This window comes from Homarus americanus, unplaced genomic scaffold (assembly GCF_018991925.1).
Source record: "Homarus americanus isolate GMGI-L3 unplaced genomic scaffold, GMGI_Hamer_2.0 scaffold16712, whole genome shotgun sequence".
Taxonomy (NCBI): Eukaryota; Metazoa; Arthropoda; class Malacostraca; order Decapoda; family Nephropidae; genus Homarus; species Homarus americanus.
The window spans coordinates 6103822-6128593 of NW_024757794.1; the positions used below are offsets into that span (position 1 = coordinate 6103822).

General features: G+C 44.5%; 1 protein-coding gene across 1 annotated transcript; it reads left to right on the plus strand.

Moving 5' to 3' along the window:
• The first annotated feature begins 11966 nt into the window (after nucleotides 1–11966).
• Nucleotides 11967–21944, plus strand: LOC121857667 (eukaryotic translation initiation factor 4E-like). Its single transcript, XM_042353727.1, has 4 exons — nucleotides 11967–11978; nucleotides 12504–12691; nucleotides 18813–18990; nucleotides 21741–21944. The coding sequence occupies exons 1-4, from the start codon at nucleotides 11967–11969 to the stop codon at nucleotides 21942–21944; spliced, it is 582 nt and encodes a 193-aa protein (XP_042209661.1).
• Nucleotides 21945–24772: the final 2828 nt, after the last annotated feature.

Below are 24772 nucleotides of genomic sequence, written 5' to 3' on the forward strand. Positions count from 1 at the left end.
CTGGCGGTGTACCGAGCAGCTGGGATCTGCTCGGGAAAGTCTCTGGGCACCACGCCTAACTCCTTGCAGTGCTCCCACGACAACAAGGGTGTAGCGAGAGTAGGCTGCACGTCGATCCATCCGTGACAAGACCTGTCGCCGTAGGTGATCTCCGCTTGAAAGGAGCCCACAGCGTCCGGCATCTGGGAACCGTCTGCATTGTAGTACTGCAGCTGCGGCGGTGGTCCCAGGTCGCGTTTGATGAGGCCCAGTTTCTGGAGGTGCTTCAGGCCTATCACCGTAGTATCAGCGCCGGTGTCCCGTATCACCTCGATGTGACCCGACACATCACCATGTGTGACGGCGACGCGGATGGTAGGGGAAGGGGTAGCCCTGGGGCGTGTGGTCGAGTCCACCCTTCTGATGTGACTCAGCTGCTGCTTGGGGCTGCGTGGGCCATCTGAAGGGGGCTGCGTGCGAACCACCCCGAGGGAAGTGCGCTGCTTTCCTCCTCGTCTCGGGCTTTTGGGCTTGGGTTGGCGGCAGCACTTGTCGTAGTGTCCATAGCGACCACAGGCCTGACACTTGTGGCCTCGTGCAGGGCACCTGTCTGTGTTAGACCAGTGGCCCTTACGGTCACATCCACGACACAGTGCGTCGGCGGCCGGGTATGTCTTGGGGCCATGCTGCTTTCTACAGCTGCCACAGGAAGCACTAGGCGGAGGCGTGGAAGAACGTGCGGCAGCCTTCACGTTGTTGGCCACCTTCTTACCCTTCTTGTATTGTGAGATAGCTCTCACAGCAGGTGGGGCCCGTAAGGCAGAGGTGGCGGACTTGGTGGCCTCGTATGACCAACATTCAGTCACACCACCTGGAGTGTGGAGGAAGCGTCCAGGGGAATGAGTCGCTGCACCAACTCTTCTTGCCTGACACCTGCCAAGATCCCGTGCTTGATCCAGGCTTCCTCACATTCCCAGCTGTGCACCTTGCAGACGTCGATCTCCTCTCACAAACTCTTCAAACGTACAAAAAAGTCGTCAAAGGATTCATTCTCTGCCTGCTTGCAGCTGGTGAAGGCACGGCGACGCAAGGCCTCGTTATTCCGATCTTTAACGTGCTCCTGCAAAAGGTCGAGCACATCCGTCACTGAAGATGTAGAATCAGGAGGCACTTGCAACGTGTGCTCCAAAACTCTCTGGGTCTCCAGGGACAAACACATCCGCAGTTGGATGAGCTGTTTGTTTGGAGGCATGCTGTCAAGGTCCACCATCGTGGAGTAATCTGTCCACCGCCGCCTCCACTCACGAAAAAGCTGAAACGTGACGTCTGGTGAGAGGGCGGGTGGGGGTTGAACAGATGCCTTGGGAGCTGTTGGAGTAGCAAGAGTGCCTGGAGGACGCTGGTGTGGTGGTGGAGGGAGGATATTGGCGCCTTGGTGCGCAAAACCTGTGAGTGAGGGAGGGTGGGTTAGCACCAGCGTCGCCAATAGTGCATCAAAACGCGACTTTTCCTCCTCTCTTCGTGTCTCCTCCCTCTGAAGTTCCATCTCTCTGCGTCTCTCGTCCCTGTCGTCCACCCACCTCAGAATTGTGGCAATGTCCGTCGCTGGAGGTGGAGGATGAGAGTCTGCACCCGGTGGAGGGGATGGTGGTGGGGAGTCGTGTCTCCCATCTTGACGTTGTCCCTTCTTACCGCCCATCTTAGTATGCTTGAACTGCGCTGTTTAGTATATAAAGTGACTCCTCATCAGCTCGAACCACATATATATGACATAAACAGCGCAGAAATAACGCATAGAGTCCACTGTTCTGTCCGTGAGTGCATGCATGCGTGCGTGTGTGTCTGTGTGTGTGTGTCAGAGAGCAGAACGTGGTGGCCACTGCGGAGGCATGAATGTCAGTGTCTCCCCGGATGTCACACGAGGAGGGTGTACGCCTGCGTGCTCCGTGGGTACCACAAAAAAGAGGCCAATGCTCAACTCTCAGCTCTAGACACACTAATACACTGACACTAACACTGCCACCGTCACTAAAACGCACTGTGACGGAGCAACACTGCACGTCGCGGCGAAACACAACGCAACACAACACAACACACTAGTCGACGCACACATCGCCGGCTAACTGTCCATTGTTCACACACTTGTAAGTCCACAGATCCTACTCACTGCGCCATGAAGGTTCCAAGTGTTCCCTGAAGAAGGCAGTGATGGGTAGGGAAACACCGGGTAACACTGAAGTCCATTTATTAACGGATAGGAGAAGTACAAGTAGTGACTAGCGTGTGCCATGCACGGCCCACAGAGTCAGACTGAGACTGCCTTGCCATATGGCAGCCTCGGGGTAATGTTGCCACATAACACGTGCAGTGTTGCCACGTAATTATATACAAAGGTGCTACTCGGCACAGTAGCTTATATACAAGGTTGCTACTCAGCACAGTAGCTTAGATACATAACCTACACACTGGATGAGCCGGAACTGCCCTCCACCATGATCCTGCAATAGGGCGTATCCCACGCCGTACAAGCATGAGGCATCTGTCTGCAGAACCGTCGGCAAGGCTGGGTCAAACGTGGCGAGGACAGGTGGACTAGACAGGGCCTGTTTCACTTGCTGGAAGGCCTTGTCGTGGTCGGGGGTCCACAGGAATGTCCTCTTGGGGCTCATGAGGGGGCGAAGTGGTTGGGCAGCTACGGAATGTCCGGCGAAAACTCTGCTAACTGGTTGACGAGACCGATGAAGGACCTCAAGTCGGTGAGGTTAGCAGGGGTGGGGAAATCCGTGATGGCGCGGACCTTCTCCGGGTCAGCTGCAATACCATTCCCTGAGAGGGTGTACCCATAAAAGTCCACTGAAGAGCTGGCCAAAACAAACTTGTCGGCATTTAGGGTGATGCCGTGCTTCCGGCACCTGTTGAATACCTCGTAGATACGGCAGAGGTGATCCATATACTCCTCATCATACACAAGTATGTCGTCGACCACTTTCATGCAGTTTGCCAGACCTTGTAGAGCCATATCACCTCGAAGACAGAAAGCGTCTCCTGTAGCGGCGAATCCCATGGGGCCACGGCAATAACTGTAACGTCCATGCGGGGTGATGAAAGTTGTAAGAGGTCGGTCTTCTTCAGCAAGCTCTATCTGCCAGTATCCACACAAGGCGTCCATCGTCGTGAAGAAGCGCGCCTTCGGGTTCACACTGCGTATAGCTGCAAAGGGCGTGGGAGAAGGGTGCGCAGGACGAGACACCTGGCTGTTGAGCTTGGAGAGGTCAGTGGTGATCCGAACACCACCTTTGGGTTTTGCGACGACTACCATAGGGTGACACCATGGAGACGGGTCATCACCAGCTGGTGCAATAATTTCTTGGGCGACCATGGAGTCCAGCTCGTTTTTGACCGCCTCGCGGAAGGCCAGGGGAACCAGTCGAGGGGTGTAGATAGCGAAGGGCTTCGCGTCGTCCCTCAGGTGGATCCTCATCGAGGGGCCTACCATCTTCTTGAGAGGCTTGGATTCCAGAGTGGACTTGGTCACCAGAATGTCGCTGAATTCCTTCAGGAAGTACTTCCGAGCATCCGAAGGAGAGGTGTCACTGGCAAGAGGCAGGGGTAGGGCGGCAGCAGGGTAGTTGCTGCTCCCTTCGTGCACCCTGTTGGCGTGTCTTACCTCGAGAATAGGTTTGGGGAAGCCCTGGGAGATGATGGCCAACTCTTGACAATGTCTGCAGGACAGCAAAGGAGTCGGGACACGGTTATGCACATCAATCCAGGCTTGACACGACCTGTTGCCAAAGGTGACCTGTGCTTGGAGTGAACCTAGGGCTGGGGCCATCTGTGAACCATCTGCCGTGAAGCGGAGATCCTTGGGTGGCGGTCCTAGATCACTTGGAGAAAGCCCCAAGCATTGCAAATGCTGGGGACCGATGACTGTAGCATCAGCGCCGGTGTCGGGCAACATCTGAAGACAGGATGACACACTGCCGTAGGGCACGATGACGCTGATGTGCTGGGGAACTTTTGTCCTGGGACGCGAGAGGGAGAAAACCTTCCTAATATGGCTCGAGCGTTGTCCAGGGTCGTCATGCTTCTGATTGGAAGACTGTAGGTGGCCCTCACTGGTGGAAGGGCGCTGAAGCTTCCGCCGACGCTGTCCCTTGGGTTTGTTGGTAGGGCAACACTTGTCGTAGTGGCCCAGACGACCGCACACATTGCACTGGACGTCCTTAGCTGGGCACCGCACTGTGAGCGACCAGTGGCCCTTACGGTCACAACTGTTGCAGGTAGACTCAGCAGCTGGACACACCTGTGTTCCGTGCTGCTTACCACAGTTGTTACAAAAGGAACCGGGCTTGGGCGTGGTGGGCGAAGGCGTTGAAGTAGACTTCTTGTCCTTTTTGTAGCGGGGCACAGCGCGTACAGCTGTAGGGGGGATCGGATGGCAGAGGTGGCACACCTGGCAGCCTCATAGGAGCGACATATCGTCAACACATCCTTAAGAGAAGAGGAAGAGTCGAGGGAGGTTAGGCGTTGGACAAGCTCCTCATCCTTAACACCCACCAGGATCATCTGCTTCAACTGGGTCTCCTCGCACTGCTGGTGGTTACCTGGGCATATATCTACTTCTTCCAAGGCTCTCTTGAGTCGTACATAAAAGGCATCAAAAGTCTCGCCCTCCATCTGTCTGCAGCTAAACACTTCCCTCCTACGTTGAGCTTCATTCCGCTGCCCTTTGATGTGCCGTTGTAGAATGTCCAGTACCTCCTCTACAGACAACGAAGAGGTCGGAGGTACCTGCAACGTATGTTCCAAGACACGCTGAGTTTCCAAAGACAGGAACATACGCAGCTGAATAAGTTGTTTAGGCTGTGGCAAACTCTGGAGATCCACCATTGTAGCATAATCAGTCCACCGTCGCCGCCATTCACGAAAAGTCTGGAAATTCACATCAGGTTTTAAGATGGCGGTGTTTGAGCAGCTGCTTTAGGTGGGGCTAGGGGGCGTGAAGAAAGCGTTGATGAGGTATCTGAACCAGTCAATACCGAGGCAGTGTTAGAGCCAGGGGCTTGGTTAACAGTGAGGCGAGATATCAAAGCTTCAAACTGTGCACTGTCTTCCAATCTCCGTTGGTTGTCTTTCTCTGCCTCTGCTTGCCTTCTTTCTTCATTCTTCACAAGTCTTCTAGCTTCGTCCTCGTGCCTCTCATCCCTCATAAACTTCATTAAAGCAATTACCTCTGAAGACAATGCTGAAGACCGAGGTGAAGGGCTGCGCGATGTGGTGGGAGCTGGAGCGTCCTGTTCAGCCTGGTCATCCATCTCTGCCGAGCTGTCATCCGACTGACTCATCCAGGCGTTGGCTCCACGACTGCATAAGGCACAGACATAATAACTTAATCTGTGTACTGTGTCTTAAATCAGTGTTGACCGGTCAGCCCGTCGTATCAACAAGATCTGAGACAAAAAAATTAATTAAATGCACAGATAAGTAGATTATATATATAAAATATATATAAAGGGATGGCCGCAGTCAGTGTGTTCGTACGTGTGTGTGTGTGTGTGTGAGCGCCTTGGGCAGTGTTTCGCTGTGAGGGGGTGGAGGGGTGGAGGCGGCGACTCACTTCATCAGTTACCCTCCAGGCATGGCGGGGGGAAGTGTACTCAACTCTACTCCTCACAAATGCCCAGAACATGCCTTTTACCTTGGGAATCCTTTAGAACAAGGTCACACAGTTATGGCACTAAACACACAATGCACTATACACTTCACAGGAAATCACTGTCACTGACACTGCTCAAAGTTGCTATAAATTCTTTGAAGAGACGGCCATTAGCGGTGGTTGACACAAAGCAGGGGTCCATAAGCCGGTCTTGCCACAAACTTTACACTTCACTTGTATAATGATCCAGTAAAATGACTCACTGCGCCATGCATGTGTTCTGGGTATCAAGTTCTATTTCCTGGATAAACAGATACACAAGGGAGGTGGCGCTCCTTACTCTGTCTGGGGGTCAACTAGCCTTTTAGGGCAACATGTGGTAAGTGATACATTAGCAGCTTCCATATGTCGCCAGGCACATTAATTAAGCGTGTGGGACATGGTAAATACATTGCTACACGCTGCTAGCTAGGCTGAATAAATAATGTATATAAATGGAGCACATACATAATACACATACATAATATACATACAGCATACATAGTATGCATACAGGGTCGTATAAGAAGGTCGTTCAGATATCTAGACGGTCCGTCCTTCGTAACGATCTTCATGAGTCAAGTGCTTCCCCATCTGGAGTTCTGTCACCCCGTCTGGTCCCCGAGATATGCTAGGGACTGTCAGTTGGTTGAAAATGTTCAAAGGAGGGCCACCAGACTGGTGCCTGCACTTCGATTCCTCAGTTACCCTGAGAGATTTGGAGCGCCTGAACTTTCCTAGCATATACTACAGACGGGCAAGGGGTGACCTAAATGAGGTGTATAAGCATCTCAAGGGGCACTACTCAGTCGAGTGTCTTACTTGGAGCTGGCGGACACTCGCCCCACAAGAGGTCACAGCTCAAGATTGAAGAATCTGCAAGTCCAGAAAACTGTGAGGGCAAACTTTTTCGGAGTGAGAGTTGTGAACTTGTGGGGTATGTGATGTTTGGTTCACACTCAGGATGGGATGGAGAAAGGAAACTCACAATGTGCTCTCTATATACATGTTGTATTGGATGTACAATGCAGCTTGGTGCTGGGAAGGCAGCATGGTTACAAGCGTGATGTAGAGAGAGCTGGTTGGTGAGGATGCTCAGGGGAGGACCAGCCTGTGGGTCGCCATGCTCGCCGGCGGGAGCGACGACCGCCAGGCAGGTGGAGGAGGAGCCGATGAGAACTGCTTCTGTGTGGATAAGCCAGTCTTCCATGTTGTTTGAAGACTGGGAGCGTGATCAGTTTCTCCTCAATCCTGTGTGAGTGCGAATCTCCGGGGGTCACCATTTGTGGGGTATGAGATTGTTTGGTTCACACTCAGGATGGAATGGAGAAAGGAAACTCACAATGTGCTCTCTATATACATGTTGTATTGGATGCACAATGCAGCTTGGTGCTGGGAAGGCAGCATGGTTACAAGCGTGATGTAGAGAGAGCTGGTTGGTGAGGATGCTCAGAGAAGGACAGCTCGTGGGTCGCCATGCTCGCCAGCGGGAGAGAGGACCGCCAGGCAGGCGGAGGAGGAGCGAGGGCCGCCAGGCAGCGGCGGAGGAGGAGGTGTTGCTGGCTGCGGCTGTAGGTAGAAAGAGGCAGGTCACCACGAGGTCAGGTCTTAAATAGCGGGGGTAGGCGTGGCTTAGTAGTTGACCCCCGCTCCGTGATGTATGGCGGCGCTGGTTGACCTAGACCATGAGGCATACACTGGGGAATTGGTGGGGTCGGCTACTCGGCGACGAACAGCATTTGAAGGGGAGAAATCCACTACAAACTCTTGGAACAATCTACCAGAAAGTGTTGTGACGGCACCGAGTGTGAGCTCTTTCAAGACCAGACTTGACCAACACTGCCAGTGTCGGATTTAGACCTGTGGAGGCCCATGGGCAGCCTCTTTGTGGAGACCCCCCTCATTATAACTACCCAAGAGGGTGGGGTGGCGAGTGAAGCGAGCCCAAACATCTGGGATTTCCGGGGGGCGTTGTAAGCCCCCCGGGAAAATTTTGAAATTTGAACACTTCTTTGGAGAATTTTGAAGCCATATGCAGTTATATTGAGGAAATTAAAACATTGAGAAATTTTTAATTAACTGTATATTTATTGATAGTGTACAAATTCCAACACACACACACACACACACACAAGTGAGACATGACTGGAGTCATTCATGTGGTTTCAAGTCGACCAGCCCTGATATAGCTACTACCACACATGTCAAAAATTTTCAAGAGACTTAACAGAAAAGAATGTATTATTAGTTATTACAGAGAGATGATTCTTTGCATTATTCATGAATTTCAAGGAGTAGCTAGCCTAATTTCTATCACGCTTCTTGTTGAACATAGTTTTACGTGATGGAATAGATAAACATGAATTTTAAAGAATGAAAATAAAAATAATCCAAATGAATAAACAAATAAATCAAAATTTTAATATGTGGAGGCCCCCAGATTGTGGAGGCCCCTGGGTAGCTGTCCACTTTGCCCACTCCTGAATCCGGCCCTGAACACTGGAGCAGGTTCAGGTACATTCAGGAGCCGGTGCATGCCCAGTACTTGCTAACAGTGAGTAACAGAGACGTGACCGATTGCCCGGGCGGCTAAGAGAATAAAAAAATATATATATATATTGCGCATCTCGCTACTCAACGCTCACGGATAACTTCTTAAGAGCTTCACCAGTCCCTACATCATGGTACGTGCTTATTTCTGTATATATATATAGGCATATTATTTTCGTTTAACATTTGTTTGGTTTCTACTTTGTGTTAAAGGTGATATAATTTGTGTTTTAATAATATTGGGTCATTTTCCTTGATATACATGAGAAAAGATACGAAAACCAACAACACTCCTGGCAGGCAGCTCAGTTGCGGAAAAGTTGACATTGCTTTCTAAGGAACTTTATGTGGTGTACCATGGTAATTAATTGCTGGTGTAAAGTGCTATTAATTGGGTTAATAAAGTCTTGATGCTGGAAGGTATACGTTAATGCACCACTAGAACCTGGAACTGAAATCAGTGAAGCACTAAAGTCTTGCAGCAATAATACAACCCTCCAAATTATAACATAGCTTAACAATTTAAAATCTCTGATATCATCAAACTTTGCCTAATCCAGTGTTTGGTGGGAGGTTGGGGAAGATTAATTGGTCTTCAGTCAATAAAACTACTTTTCCATGCAAACTCATTTCAAATAATCTCTTCAGCATTTTCCATTTTTGACAATCAATTTTCACATGATAAAGCCTGTACCCTAGATCAATGCTTAAGAATTTCAAATTTCGGTAATCCCGCAGCAGATGGATAAGACCAGAACCTGTTGATTGATTTTGTTAATTTTTGGGGTTTATATTGACGACTGACCCACGGACGAGTTATTTGTTTTACTGTTTATTTTCATACTTTATTTTCATCAGTGAGTTCTGTTATAATAATCATTTCTTGTGCAAATGCTTCGTTTGGTAGATAAGTAGGCGCCTAGGTGCAATACATTGTCTTCTCGGCGGTAATGCAGCGGTGACGTCTCATCCCAGGATGTAAACGGCCAATCATATTGACGTATTTCAAAAGACTCCGCTGCCTGGGCTTGATCAACGCCGATGCTCAGTGTATGCTTAAAAACCGTTCAGTATGGATGGCTGCTCTCATTTCCACAAAAAACGTAAAATTACACCATATCATAGTAAGTTCTTTCTGTTTAATACACCGACTCCCCCCACCCGCTAGGAAATTAGGTAAGGTTAGGTAGGTTCGGTTAGGTTCGTGAGGTCTTCTAACAACACTTCTGCTATTTGTTTTTCACATATACAGTACTAAGGTTAGGTTTTTGTTTTTCACATATACTAAGGTTGGGTTAATTTTAATTTAGAAATAACCACATTTAAACACATTTACACAAACTACAACAGTGTCCACTATAAAACGGCGTTTTTATACTTTTTTTTTATGAAAAATCGGCCGCTGGTCATTCGTCAATAATTACCATTTTTCCACAGATATTCTTAGGATGATAGTAATAAAAATTCAGTGGATATTTTGCCATGACCGGCTAAGTTCCTACTAATGCTATTTTACCGTATTGGAATTGGCTCATCGTCCATTACTAGTGAACAACGCGAGAATGATATGTGACCATGACTGGTGGCAATTGGCATTTATTTCACTGTGAGTTGATCGTTGTGTAGCTATAAACATACCTAACCAGGAGTTGTTCAATTTTGGGTAATTTTTTCCACAGATGCTCTTATCATTATGAAAGAGGTGACATTTACTAGAACCTAATAGAACCTGACCTAACTAACCAAAGAAACCTACCTAGCGGTACCTAACTTCCTAGACGGGGGGCAGACTCCCCGTCATAATATACAGAAAGTACTTGACCAATCGGAGCGCACTAAAGGTAAAATAGCGTTAGTAGGAACTTAGCCAGTCATGGCAAAATATCCACTACATGATAAAAACGACACGGCATTGCACAGGACTGAATAGAACATGACCTAACCAACCAAAGAAACCTACATAACCTTTCTTAACTTTCTAACTGGGGCCCCAGGCCCCCTGGCTTATTAAACGGAAAGAATTTATGTACTTTGGTATCTGGTACCCCTGAAAGCAACTTTCCTGAAGTGGCATGGTGTAAATTTAAGTTTTTTTGTGGACGTACCGGGTAAGTATGCTTGAACCAAGTGGCTCGGTTGTTGCACGTAAACTAACAATAAGCAGATGACAGCATGTGTCGGAAAATTTATGGTAATTAATTAATTTTGTTGAACTCAAAGCACGTATAAACATCATTTTAGTGTCATATAATAAGTTTTCACTGTTTTACCCTGCAATTTCTCTCATCCTTCATACCTTGTTCACTACAGGTGATTTATGATCATAGAGAAAAAATACTTAAAATTAAAAGAGAAAGTTGTTGTATCATTTTTATTAATTAGAATCATCCAAAGAACATGTGTGAAAAAAATGAACGAAATCAGACAGCACATTTTAGTGTTAGCCATCTGCTCCAGGATTACCCAAATTTCATAAGATTATGATATAGAGAATCTGTCCCACCTACTGTACTACAGTAGTAGCTACTGCAGTACGTACTATAAATGAATGGCAACCTGTGTTTGTGGGCTAAGTCAAGTAATGAGAGAAACAAAATTAAAAATACTGTCTAAAGACCTGGGTTTGAATCTCTGTTTAATTTTACTAGATCTACTAGAGCCAGGTGCACATATCCTATGTAAAAATTAAACTTATGAGGGCACCCATGAAGTAACTGAACCTAGACATAACTTAATGATTATAAGTTAAATTATGTCTAGTTTGGATCAGTTAAGTTTTGCTGGTATGTGTGCTGTCATAAAATTATTTACAACGTTTGTTGCTATGACAACATACACTGTTGTAAATTATTGCCTATTTTTAATGTTACTAATCATCAAGATATATTATTATATTTTCTATGTTTTGCAAGAGAGTAGATCAATCAGTTATACATAGTATATAAATATGAAAAATGGTACATTAATATAATAACTTTCTAATTCAAAAGTATTAGGGCTGCTTCATTTATTGCCTGTTTGCCATATTAATCTTCCTTTTTTCTATGCATCATAATTTTCAGTGCATTTCTCAATTACTGACCAGGTATTATCACTTTTGATATCAGATTAAAAAAATGTAACCGACTGCTACAACATAAAAAAGGTGAATGTCTTGAATTACTGCAGATTTAATATACCAGCAAGTTTGTTTTCTCAAGGCAAATATGGTTAGCAACACTAGAAAAAATGCATTGCAACCAGTTGCACAGTTTCTCAATACTGTAATTTCAGTGTCCTCCACTGCATGTGCAGTTGTACCCTGTAATTCACTTAATAGGTTTATTATTGGCTTATAATCATTGTGTACAGTACTCCAAGATTTGTCAATAAAATTATGCTATGTAGCATTTTAAGATTTTTTTTTTCATATGACTGTATCACAGTTTTACTAATGAAAGATTATGGGAAAATTTAACCTGATATAATTTTTTTTTTTTTAAGGAGTGAGACCCTTTTGTAAATTTTGGTATGCCAGTAATTTAACTTTGATATACTACCTGAACATCACTGGACTGTTTCAGATACAGTACATATGTGAATTGTTTTATTTATCATTTCACCACTGATCAGCTTACTAGCCATTTGGGCGGTTGGTCTATCCAGTGTTTATACAGCAGGAAACCAGAATCCGGGAAACCAGGGGCGGATCCAGGAATATCAAGGGGGGGGGGGGCGTCCAAGAAATTGTGAGTGGGGGAACATGGCAAGCACAGTGAGCCCACTCAGCTGGGGAGTTTTTTGGAGGGGCACTGTATGCCTCCCCAGAATATTTTTTTAAATCTGGCCAATATTATGGGCATTTTGAAGCCATGTGCACTTCATACTATGAGATATTCCGAAGTCAGTATTAATTACTTTTTACTAGTATACAAAAACACTTGAGTACAATACTATATTAAAGAAAAAGTGCAGGTACTGGAATTTTGATGATGAAACGGGGGTTCCGGACCCCAGGATACCCCCTGATCTGCCCCTGGAAACCCGTGACATTTGGTACGGTCACGCTAGATAACACTCTTCTCACATGTGTCGGGCAAACAGGACTCAAACACTTGACATATTTGTGAGAGATATGCACGTTAACGCAGTACCACCAACACCTCCAAGCTGTTTTTTTTGTGTCAAGTTTATCATTTGGTGAATACGTCAACAGAATGCTTGTTAATTCTTTCTTATTATCGTACTATATTACTTGTACTTCTCTATAGTAGTCTTATTTGTGGTTAATATTTTTCAGAATGCAGAAAAACAGCAATACAGTGAAGTAGAGGTAGAGGGGGAGCTGGAAGTTTCTCCTGACGTATTGATCAAACACCCTCTGGAAAACACATGGACTCTCTGGTTCTTTAAGATTGACCCCACCAAAACTTGGGAGGACTGCCAGATGCTAGTAGCCAGCTTTAACACAATTGAAGATTTTTGGGCGTGAGTTAATTGTTACTAGAATTAGCTGGTAGTACTGTACAGTACAATACAGTGTACCTTATTTCACGGCACTTAAGACGCACGGTCATAGAAGATGCACTCCCCATTTTAACAGGGAGTATTTAGGAAAAACTTTTGTGTGTATTTTCCTCCTACAGTACTGTATATCCATAGTTTTCTTCAAACAATATACATGTGTATAGTATCAGTAAATGTGAGGAATAAATAAAAATAACACCAATAAATAAGTTACAACAAAAAAGACTCTATTGCCAAACCATTAAATAAAAGCCAAATAAAAGTTTAACACTCGCCATTTCCATATACAGTAAAACCTTGATAACTTGGCACATATGGGGCTCTGGCCTTGCTGAGTTATCCCAAATTCCGACTTATCAAGGCATTTTCCCCCTCCTACAAAAATACAACAATAAAAGATTTATTGACCCATATATGTGTACATGTAATAACTAAATGTAAAAAAATAACACCAGCACTGCAGCCGAAGAATGAAGCATCATAGTAGGTGATACAGATGTATGGTAGGTGACAGATGCATGGTAGGTGACACGGAGGTATGGTAGGTGACACAGGCATGGTAGGTGATGCAGGTGGCCAGATATGCCGAGATTTTCCAAGATAATTTTATATATCTCTGCATTTCCCGGGTTATACTATAATACATTCCGAGACCATATCCATGCCGAGTTTTATGAAATTCCGAGTTGTCAAATACCGAGTTATAGAGGGTTTACTGTACATCTGTATTCTGTACTCCCTGTTTACTATAGCAAGAGCAACCCTACCTCTGCTGATTCCCTAGCAACGCTCCCCCCTACCACCAACTGCCCAGCCATCCTCCTGCTCCCCCCACTTCGCCAGCTAACTCAGTTGCAAAGAAATGTATACAATATTCCTTTTATGTGTTTGCCTTTAGGACAATTATTTCTTTTACTTTTTTCACAATATATATGTAGGATGCTGTGTGCATGTACAGTATTGTCTGGATTTACGCGGATTTTGTTTACGTGTTTGGTCATTTACGCGGTGCCTTGCTAGAATGAAATGTTTTAATTACGCAGTAAATTTCATCATTTACGCGGGAAGCGGCGCGGGCAGGGTGCGCACAAGGTCGCCCAGTCATCAAAATATTACCGAGTTCTTCACCCGCCACCCACCACAGCCGGCCCAAGTCAGTGATAGTGAGGGTACGGACTTTGAGGGGTTTGACAAAGAGGCCCTGCAAGCCTCTGTGGTGGATAGTGGTACCAGTGATACCAGTGAGGGCCAATAATCTGCCCTCTGCCTTGGAACCAACTCCCCATCCCCTTGTGCCCAGCCATCTTTTCTACTAACGTAAGTGTTAAAATACCTAATATTATTGATATTTCTCTTAAATATTAATTGTGTGTGCATACTATTATAAAATTCAGATGTTTTTTTACTACAACGTACGTATTGTGTCGGAAAAAGTGTAGTTTGGGGGTCGGCCCAGTCTCTATTTCAATTAAACCCATAATTATGTTCTGTTATTTCGTTTACGCATTTCTCATTTTACGCGGACCTCCACGGGTTTAATTGACCGCGTAAATGCAGACTATACTGTATATCAGTAAAAATAAATGAAGAAAGTTACGTATATCTCCCCGAAAATACGAGTTGAAAAACAACAGCTTGGCCCAGTAGCCGGGTTACAGAGACGATTCTAACCTGGCTACAATGCCGCCAGCGAATTTAACAGATGTAAATGTGAAAAGAAAGATATCTGTAAATCTTCATTTGTATCAGGTATTTGTAGATTGCAAAATAAATATTGTATTGTAAGAGTTCAGAAATGGTTACTGTCTAGCTATCTTTGAAGAGTTGGGTGTCTGCCGTACAGACGTTAATCGTCTCAGGTTATCATCATCAGTACAGTACAGAGTAGTTATAGATCGACCTTTTATATTTACAATAATTATTTTTTAATTAATAAAAAAAATAATAATGTGTTCAGGTAAGCAATAACATAATTTTAATTCTAGAGTTGGGTTAGGTAGAATTTAGCCTACTGGAGAGCAGCAACAGGGGTATTCATTAGCTTGCAAGAGACAGCAACTTCACATATAGGACCCAGGCTGATTTATTAGCCATTTTTCAGACAAAAAGGTGTGTATTACATGCCGTAAAGTATGGTATAATTCATTAATTAGCTTTAGATGCTGGTTACAATGTTTTTTCTAACAAAATGTATGTCATCTATTGAATAATTTGGCAGAAGTTATTCTGTATGAAGAAACTGTACAGTACTGTACCTATAAAAGTAGCTTTTTGGAAATCCATAATAAGTTTTTACATTAAGAAAAAAAATCAGTTGGATCTAAAAAGCCACATTTTAAGTTTACCTAATGAAAATTACCATGTCTACCAAACAAACACAGAACAATGTTATTGGGTATTTTTTTTAGTGACTGCAAGCATTGTGTAGTGATTAATGACATAAAATTATCATTTGTACCCGTGATGAGTGGTGTACCACAGGGCAGTATGACGGGGCTGATGATGTGCTGGGGGTGTTTGTGGTACAGTGGTAACGCACGTAACTCTCACCAGTATGTCAAGGGTTCGAGCCTCAGCCCAGACACACGTGAGAAGGGTGTTATCGAGTGTGACAATACCAGACATCACAAGTTTCCTCCTGTACTAACACTGGATAGAGCGCCCAAACGACTAGTAAGCTAATAAGTGGCAAAAATTATTTTTAAAAAATATGCATTTGTTTAAAATATTATTAGCCATTATCATTATCGACATTTTATGGCCACAATTACCTGACGGCGGCTGCTGGGTAAAATCAGAATGAGATCTCCTCTCTATCCACTGTAATTCCATAGTGCCAACCCAGAAAAAGCAGCAGAGACCTGGGGATGAGCTGCTGAGCACAGTTCTAGAATGGTGACCCAGTTGTCATCAAGCACCATGAGGCAAAGTTTTATGGGATGCCCTTCCTAACACCAACCCAAATGTTTGCAGAAGATATTAAGCTATTCAGGGAAATTAAGAACTAAATAGACTGTGAAGCATTACAGTAAGATCTCTGTTGGCTTCGGAAGTGGTCAAAGGAATGGCTGCTTAGAGTCAGCAACATGAAATACAAGATGATGTACCTAATTTGTACCAGTAGTAAGGAGGTGTATCTTGTGTCCCAACTTGATGAAGAAACATCATTACAGTATAGTAATTGGAAGCAAAAGTGAAAAGAACCTGGGAGTTTATGTTGACAAGGAAGTGAGGTTCACAAATTATTACTTTATACTCTTCGCTACTGATCGACTCATAGGCCACTTGGGCGGTCAGTCACATCATTGTTACACACTGTTGGCAAGTACAGTAAGTCCTCGTATAACGTCGTCCGCTTAACGTTGTTTCAGTACTATGTCACTAAACTTTAGAGACCAAAAATTCGCTTAACGTCCCTGTTATCCGATACTACGTCGTTTTGCGTCGTCACGGACTACTTTCTACGGCACATCATCCGCTCTTGTCTGGCCGCACTGCCCTCACTCGTCGAACGTCACAGCATCTCCAAGCGACGCCAAACCAGTCTCTGTTATGACTTCACATCTGTTACTACTTCACATCATTCGTGTGTGCTTAAGTGCTTTTGCTCTAAAACTGTACTCTAACCATTCAAAATGGCTTCCAAGCACCCATAAAGTGCTACTGATGCTAGTGTAGTGAAGAGGCAACATAAGACCATTACCCTTGTTACGAAAATGGATGTATTAACCTGATTTGAAAAAGGGGAACGTGCTGTGGACATAGCCGCTGTGCTTGGTCTAACCCCCACAACGGTGTATACTAATTGGACCAACGCTGACAAGATTAAGGTTAGTGCTGGAAGTGGTTCTTCTCTTAGTGCAAATAAGACAACTCGTAATAGAAGTACTGTGATAGAAAAAGTGGTAAAGATACTGGCTATGTGGATGGAGGACCAGAATCAACGCAATACACCTGTGAACCTTATGGTTATCCAAAATAAGGCCAGATCAAACAAGTGTTTGACAACATAAAGGCAGAAGAGGGTGAAGGATCGAAGGATGATACCTTTACGGCCAGCCAAGGCTGGTTACAATGATTTAAGCACAGGTATAACTTCCACAATATTAAGATGACTGGTGAAGCTGCCAGTTCAGATACGGTTGCTGCCGAGACATTCCCGCCAGAATTCAAACGGATTATCCAGGAAGGAAGCTACTCATCGAAGCAAGTCTTCAATGTGGAAGAGGATGCCTGAGAGGACCGATATTTCCAAGGAGGAGAAAAGAGCGCCAGGTTTTAAAGTGGCAAAAGACCGCTTGACGCTGCTGCTTGGCACGAACGCTGCCGGTGCCTTCAAGCTGAAGCCTATGCTGATTTCTCGCGCTGTCATCCCACGGGTCCTAAGAGGTTATTCTAGGATCACCTTCTTGTGATTTACAAGGCAAATAAGAAGGCATGGATAACCGGCACCATATTTAGCCAGTGGTTAAACGTGTACGCAGTCCCTGCACTGAAGGAATACTGTGCCAAGGAGAACCTTAACTTCAAAATTCTTCTGATCCTTGACAATGCTCCAGCTCATCCTCCCAATCTCGACTACTTGCATGACAGTGTAAAAGTTGTATTCCTGCCTCCCACCACGACAGCACTGATGCAGCCTATGGACCAAGGCATCATCGCTGCATTCAAGGCGTATTATTCATGCCGTACCATGGCCCAGCTGTTCAAGGCTACAGACGGAGAAAATAAACATACGATCCGAGAATATTGGTGTGGCTTCAACATTCTTTATGCAATTGATAACATTGGCAAGGCATGGGAAGAAGTTTCAGAAAGCTGCCTGAATGGTGTGTGGGGTAAATTGTCGCCCGAGTGCGTCAACAGTTTTACAGAATTCATGGACTTAGTCACAGCAGTGAATAGGCGATATCCTCTGCTTGGCTAGACAGGCAGGCTTTGATGAGCTGGAATCAGAGGATATTGAGGACGTCCTGGCATCCCATACAGAAGAGCTCACCAACAAAGATTTGCAACAACTAACAGAACACAGTCCCGTTGAAGACGATGATGAAGAAGAAACTCAACGAACGCTAACTTCCACAAGGACTGCAGAAGTGTTCAACATGTTCCAGCAAGCAATGCAAATCCTTATAGATGACGACCCAAACAGAGAACGTAGCTCAAAGGTTCAACGCAGTATTGAGGACAGTCTTGGTTTTTACACTGAGATCTATAAGGAGAAGAAGAAGAGTAGCACCAAGCAGTCAACACTGGATTAATTTTTTCGTTGGGGGACGGCAGAAGCAGCTTCTTCACCAGCCGGCAGTCGAGGAGGAGCACAAAGCAGCCGAGGAGGAGTAAACAGTAACGGAGGAGGAGCAAACTACAACAGAGGAGGAGCAAACAGTGGTGGAGGTACCCCAGTCAGACATTAGTGATCGCGCTGTCTACTGACAAAATTTTCGTTTGTAATTCCCTTTAAAATGGCTGGCAAGTTTAAAAGTGAGAGTTTTGTGGTGCTGAGAAGAAAAAGAGACACCCATTTTAGATTTTCTATGTATTATTTAAGCATTTTCGGCTTACGACCTGGATTTGGGTCCCTAACCCCGTCGTAAGTCGGGGAGGATTAGGTGGTTACTACTGTAGTAGTATTTCTATGAAATGTCACAAGGAGGACATAGCTTGTGATTATAGTTAAATTGGCTCTCTCTGGCCTGACAGCCCATTAGGGACAGTGTGGATGCCCACTGTAGACTAAGCACTCAGTTCACAAGAAGGCAGTGGGGCCAGCACTGCATTCAACTGCCTTCACTTTCCTGGCATCAAAGTTAGGTATCCATTCACGTCTGTATGAAGTGGGGGGTTCCCTGGGCATAAACCAACAACCAACCTTTAAACAGGTAAGTACTGTACACATTCAGCTACTGTACCCCTTGAAGGTTACTGTATAATCAAAGACAATAATGTTAATTTCCTGATACAGTAAATGGCTAGTAGAGCCTCAGGCCTCATTGGTACTTTTATTCCAGTTTTTGATTTGGAGAAGCAATTTATTATTGATGTTTTAAATCATTTATCTTTAATTGCTTTTAAATTACAGGGTATATAATCACATTGATCCTCCTTCACTGTTGAAAAATGGACGTGATTACTCCTTGTTCAAGCAGCACATAAAACCCATGTGGGAGGATGAAAATAACTGTAATGGAGGTCGTTGGCTCCTCAATGTCAGCAGGCAACAGCGTACTGCAGATTTAGATAATTACTGGTTGGAAGTGGTAAGTGATCACGAATAAGATCTTTATAAAAAGGAATTACAGGTACTTTAACGGGCAAAGTTCGGTGGATTTGTCATCCTGTGTACTGCCGGCAAGGCTGTGGGCTCGTAACACTCGTCTTGTCCACGGTGCCCACAGTTTCTCTGTGGCTGTCGGTCACACTAGAATAACCCGTTATAGTACAGTACATCCTTCTTTCCTCACACAGCCAAACTGTGGAATGCTCTGCCTCCTCCTGTATTTCTATTCTCATACAATGTGTCTCACTCTTTATTTTTTGGCTCCCCCAGGCCCCGTTGTGGGTCGATGACCTGTGCCTGGGTGGGTTATTCCCCGTAAAAAAAAAACATTATTATTGTTAGCTCTTGTAGTCAGCCAACCAAAAGTGTACTGTTAGACCCTTCTCAGATACAACCTATTATATTACTTTGTATAATAATTATTCCATTTTTTAAATGAGAGAAGTTGTAAGTACAGTATGTACAGTACTGTAGTAATGAAGAAATAAGATTTAAAGGTAAAGTAATATCAAATAATTAGCCTGCAAGTGATACTGCTTTTTAGGGCGATTGGAACCTGGAATCATAGGAACACTTGTTTTTCAACTATAGTTTACTGCTTGCTCAAACTAAGAGCTTTACACGAGCACACTTTTTTTTTAGTTTTACCCTCTTCACCACTGATCGGCTCATTAGCCGCTTGGGCGGTTGGTAACGTCTTTGTTGTGCACTGTTGGCAAGTACTGGGCATGCACTAGCTCCTGAATGTATCTGTACCTGCTCCAGTGTTGGTCAAGTCTGGTCTACAAAGAGCTCACAGTCAGTGCCGTCACAACACTCTGGCAGATTGATCCAAGAGTTCACAATTTTCTCTCTGAAAAACCTTGCCCTTACAATTTTTTTTACTTATGGCTTCTTTAACCTTGAGCATATCCATTTCTAATTGCATTCATTTATAATGTATTTGTATTATGAGACCATGCACTACAGCACTGTATTGAAAATCTGAAGACTGCAATCTGAAACAAATTAAAACAAATTGTTGTCAGTATTGAGAAATGTTTAACACAATCTATTTTGGTGAATTTATATGGGTTTGTGCTTATCCGGGGCTTACAGTTTGAGCAAAGAGAAACTGAAATAGAAAACTAAATACTGTATCCTAATGATATACAGTACTGCCCAGTTATGGGGTCACTAATCCTAAGGGGATAACTTAAATCTACTACTAACTTTAAGGTCGCTGCCACCAGACCCCCTGGGATAGTATGTATCTTGTTTAGGTAGCTGGCAGAGCAAGCCAGGCATTGGGTTGGTTTTTCATTGACCCTATCGAGAGTGGAAGGAAGGATGAAACATCATTCATGACTTAACTAATTTATTTCCGAATAAAAAAATATTGCGTTCAGTCACAATAAAAAATAATTGACCTTCATCAAAATAACTACTATTAAGGTCATTACACTTCACACCAATACACGACCTTCTCCAAATGAACTAATTTTAATCTTCATTCTTCATAAATCATTGACCTCCTTACCTCGGTCATTATTTCTTACCATATCACCCACAAACATCAGATAGTACCAACATTTACATAGCACCACATATCAGGTACACTCCACACCTACAAGTATGGAACTCCTTGGTATCATCCAGGTACACATGATAGGTACCTCACTCACACTCTACTCTTGCTAGGTAGATAGGATACTTCCCAGGTAATCATACCAGGACTATTCCAGCGTCCGGTATCATGGGGTCACTTAAGTGGCAACCGAGAAGCATCTCATATAATACAATCATTGTCTTCTCTCCTGGGTGTTGATATGTGGAATATTAAGGGAGGTTGCGTGGTGGCCATCAGCGTTCCCCACAGTAACACGTGGGTGCCTCAAGTTAGGCCGATGATGGCTGGGCCGAGCCTTCCTCTGACCTCACTGGGGACTCTACCTATGCTCCCGGAGTACATCTGCTTGGGTGAGAGAAGACGCCAGGACTGAGAATAATGCCCGAGGGACTTTTATATCACCACACACTATTACAACTCTATTAATTCACTTTATAACATTAGGCAAGGTTTTAAGAGGTATTTACTGTGAACTGCTAGATAGGCCTCTATAATGTACGGTGGGGTATTACGAGCGTTAGGGTACTGACCTGCTTGGGTGAGACGACGCCAGGACATTCTATGGCGTGGCGTCTCACCCTCCCTAGGCCTATAGGTGCCGATCTTTAATTTTCACCTTGACATTATTTTAGCCTGCACACATACACCTTCCTATATATTGTAACTTTATGCCTTATAATTACATACCTTAATTCTAAATTACATACTAAAGTAAGGGTCTGGTTTGCCAGTTCCTGGGAAAATTAATTGGGCTATATCATTAACTCAAAACTGGAACCCGCGGCATCTTGGGCGCCAACATAGAACAAAGGCCTAGGCTAGTGTTTTCTTGGCATGGGTTTTCCACTTCACTTCAATCTGTATTTAGGGATCCTCCCCTCACACTTTGCAATCATAATATGAATTGCAGAGATATTAAGGATGACCATGATATGCACAGTAGAATGATTCCAGAATTTTTTAATCACTTTGTATTATCCCTGCAACACACCTTGGTTTTCTTTTAGACTTCTTAGTCTTCATTGATTACTGTTTCAAAATTGTCACTTTCTTACTTTCAACTCTTGTTCAATTATTACCGATGAGCAAGACTGTTCATTTGAGCTTTTTCTATTTTTCAGCTAATGTTAATGATAGGAGAAACCTTAGAAGAATACTCCAAGAACATTTGTGGCGCAGTCGTAAGTGTACGAAACAAGGGAGACAAGATAGGAGTGTGGACTGAAGATGCCAAGGATGATATAAGCAATATTGCGATCTTCATAGTAATATTCCTGATAGCCGGAATCTTAGATCCCTGGAAGTTTCCAATACCCGGAAAATAAAATTAAAATTCGAAAAATTCCAAAAATATCTCTTCATTCCAGACACTACGCTGAATATCATAACTAGTAAAGTGACTCATTTGATCAATAAATATATACCCAAGACCAAACCCAGTGCCTCTAGGAATACGAGGGGATCCCTACATATGAACCATGCGGCGGTCGACAAAGTTAAGAAGAAAACCCAGAAATTCAAGACGTGGGTTGGGTCAAACTATGAGCAGGACAGGAGGATGTATGCAAGAGCCAGAAACCAAGCAAAGATAGAGTGTAGAAGGGCTGAAAAGGAGTTCCAGAGGCTGGTTGCAAGCGAGGTCAAGTGAAACCCACAGGCGTTTTACCGCTATGCAAAGTCAAAATTAAAAACGCGAGTAGGAGTATCAGACCTGAGGCTTGAAGATGGTAGTTATGCATATACTGACCAGGATAAAGCTGAGGCATTGAACAGCTTCTTTTCCTCGGTGTTCACAAGAGAGGATGTGATTAACCTTCCTGCGTTTGAGGACAGACGGTTCGACACAACACTGACCCACATTGTGTTCACAGAAGAGGGTATTACAAATAAACTGTCAAAGCTAAAGGTCCATAAGAGTCCCGGCCTGGACATGGTGCATCCCAGACTGCTAAGCGCCTGAACTTGCCTAGCTTATATTACAGACGGGCAAGGGGTGACCTAGTTGAGGTGTATAAGCATCTCAGGGGGCACTACTCAGTCGAGTGTCCTTACTTGGAGCTGACGGACGCTCGCCCCACAAGGGGTCACAGCTCAAGATTAAAGAAGCCGCAAGTCCAGAAAACTGTGAAGGCAAACTTTTTCGGAGTGAGGGTTGTAAACTCTTGGAACAATCTACCAGAGAGTGTTGTGACGGCACCGAGTGCGAGCTCTTTCAAGACAAGACTTGACCAACACTGGAGCAGGTTCAGGTACATTCAAGAGCCGGTGCATGCCCAGTATTTGCCAACAGTGTGTGACAGAGACGTGACCGATCGCCCGTGCGGCTAGCGAGCCGATCTTTTGGTGAAGAGGATAAATGAAAAGGAAGAGTAATCAGAGACGTGACCGATCGCCCAAGCGGCCAATGAGCCGATCAGTGGCGAAGAGGATAAAAGAAAAAGATGAGAGTTGTGCAATGAGCTTGCCGAGCCTCTGAAGATCGTGTTTTGTAAATGCCTGGATGAATAGAAGGTCTCCAGTGAATGGAAAGTGGCTTTTGTGAGTCCTGTCTTCAAGAAGGGCAATCGTCACTCCACGAACAACTATAGACCGGTGAGCCTGACCAGCATAATATGTAAAGTACTTGAGAGTATTATCAGAGATGCCGCGATGGAACATCTACTACGAAACAACCTTGTAAAGGATTGGCAACACGGTTTTATTTCGGGGCGCTCCTGCTTAAAACAATTGTTCAAGGTATTGGATATTTAGACCCATATTCTGGAACGGGGTGGTAATATCGACAATATTTACCTAGATTTTGCCAAGGCTTTCGACAGTGTACCTCACGAAAGGCTGAAAATCAAACTGGAAGGGTACGGAATTCAGGGAAATGTCCTAGCGTAGATAGAAGACTTTCTACATGACTGCAAGCAGTATGTGGTGATTAATGGCACGAAATCCTCATCCGTACCTGTCATAAGCAGGGTACCACAGGGCAGTGTATTGGGCCAGCTGTTGTTTGTTTGTTTCATAAATGACATGCCTGACGTTGTACACTCCTCCATACAAATGTTTGTCGATGACGCCAAGTTATTTCGGGAAATCAAGAACAAGGCGGACTGTGAAGAGCTGCAGAAGGACCTCTGTGGGCTCCAAGAATGGTCGAAGAAATGGTTGCTGAGATTCAATGTCATGAAGTGTAAGTGGATGCACCTGGGGTGTACCAACGGTAAGGAGGCATCATATGTCCCAACGGGATGAAAAAACTGCACTATTTGAGACTGAATATGAGAAGGACCTAGGTGTGTATGTTGACAATGAGCTGAAGTTCTCAGGCCAATGCAAGAAGAAGGTAAATGAGGCAAATAAATTATTGGTTCTTATAAGACGGTCCGTCCCTCGTAACGATCTTCAAGAGTGAAGTGCTTCCCCATCTGGAGTACTGTCACCCCGTCTGGTCCCCGAGATATGCTAGGGACTGTCAGTTGGTTGAAAATGTTCAAAGGAGGGCCACCAGACTGGTGCCTGCACTTCAGCACCTCAGCTACCCTGAGAGATTGGAGCGCCTGAACTTGCCTTGCTTATGCTACAGATGGGCAAGGGGTCATCTAATTGAGGTGTATAAGCATCTCAAGGGGCACTACTCAGTCGAGTGTCCTTACTTGGAGCTGGCGGATGCTCGCCCCACAAGGGGTCACAGCTCAAGATTGAAGAAGCCGCAAGTCCAGAAAACTGTGAGGGGTAACTTTTTCGGAGTGAGAGTTGTGAACTCTTGGAACAATCTGCCAGAGAGTGTTGTGATGGCACCGTGTGTGAGCTCTTTCAAGACCAGACTTAACAAGCACTGGAGCAGGTTCAAATACATTCTGGAGCCAGTACTTGGCAACAGTGCATAACAGAGACATGACCGACTGCCCAAGCTGCTAATGAGTTGTTCAGTGGTGAAGAGGATAAAAGTAAAAATAATAGGAACATGGTACTGTACAGTATTTATTGGGACTTTGTAATGAATTGTTTAATTAATTCTTAGGTAATGCATAGTCAGAAGGACAGTTCCTTTTTTGGTGACTGCTTATTAACCCCTAAGCTTTGGTTCACGTCATATGATTGTAATTTCGCAGTACTGTTTGAATAGCCATTCTGGACCTGGCTAGATCGTTGCCAAGTAGGC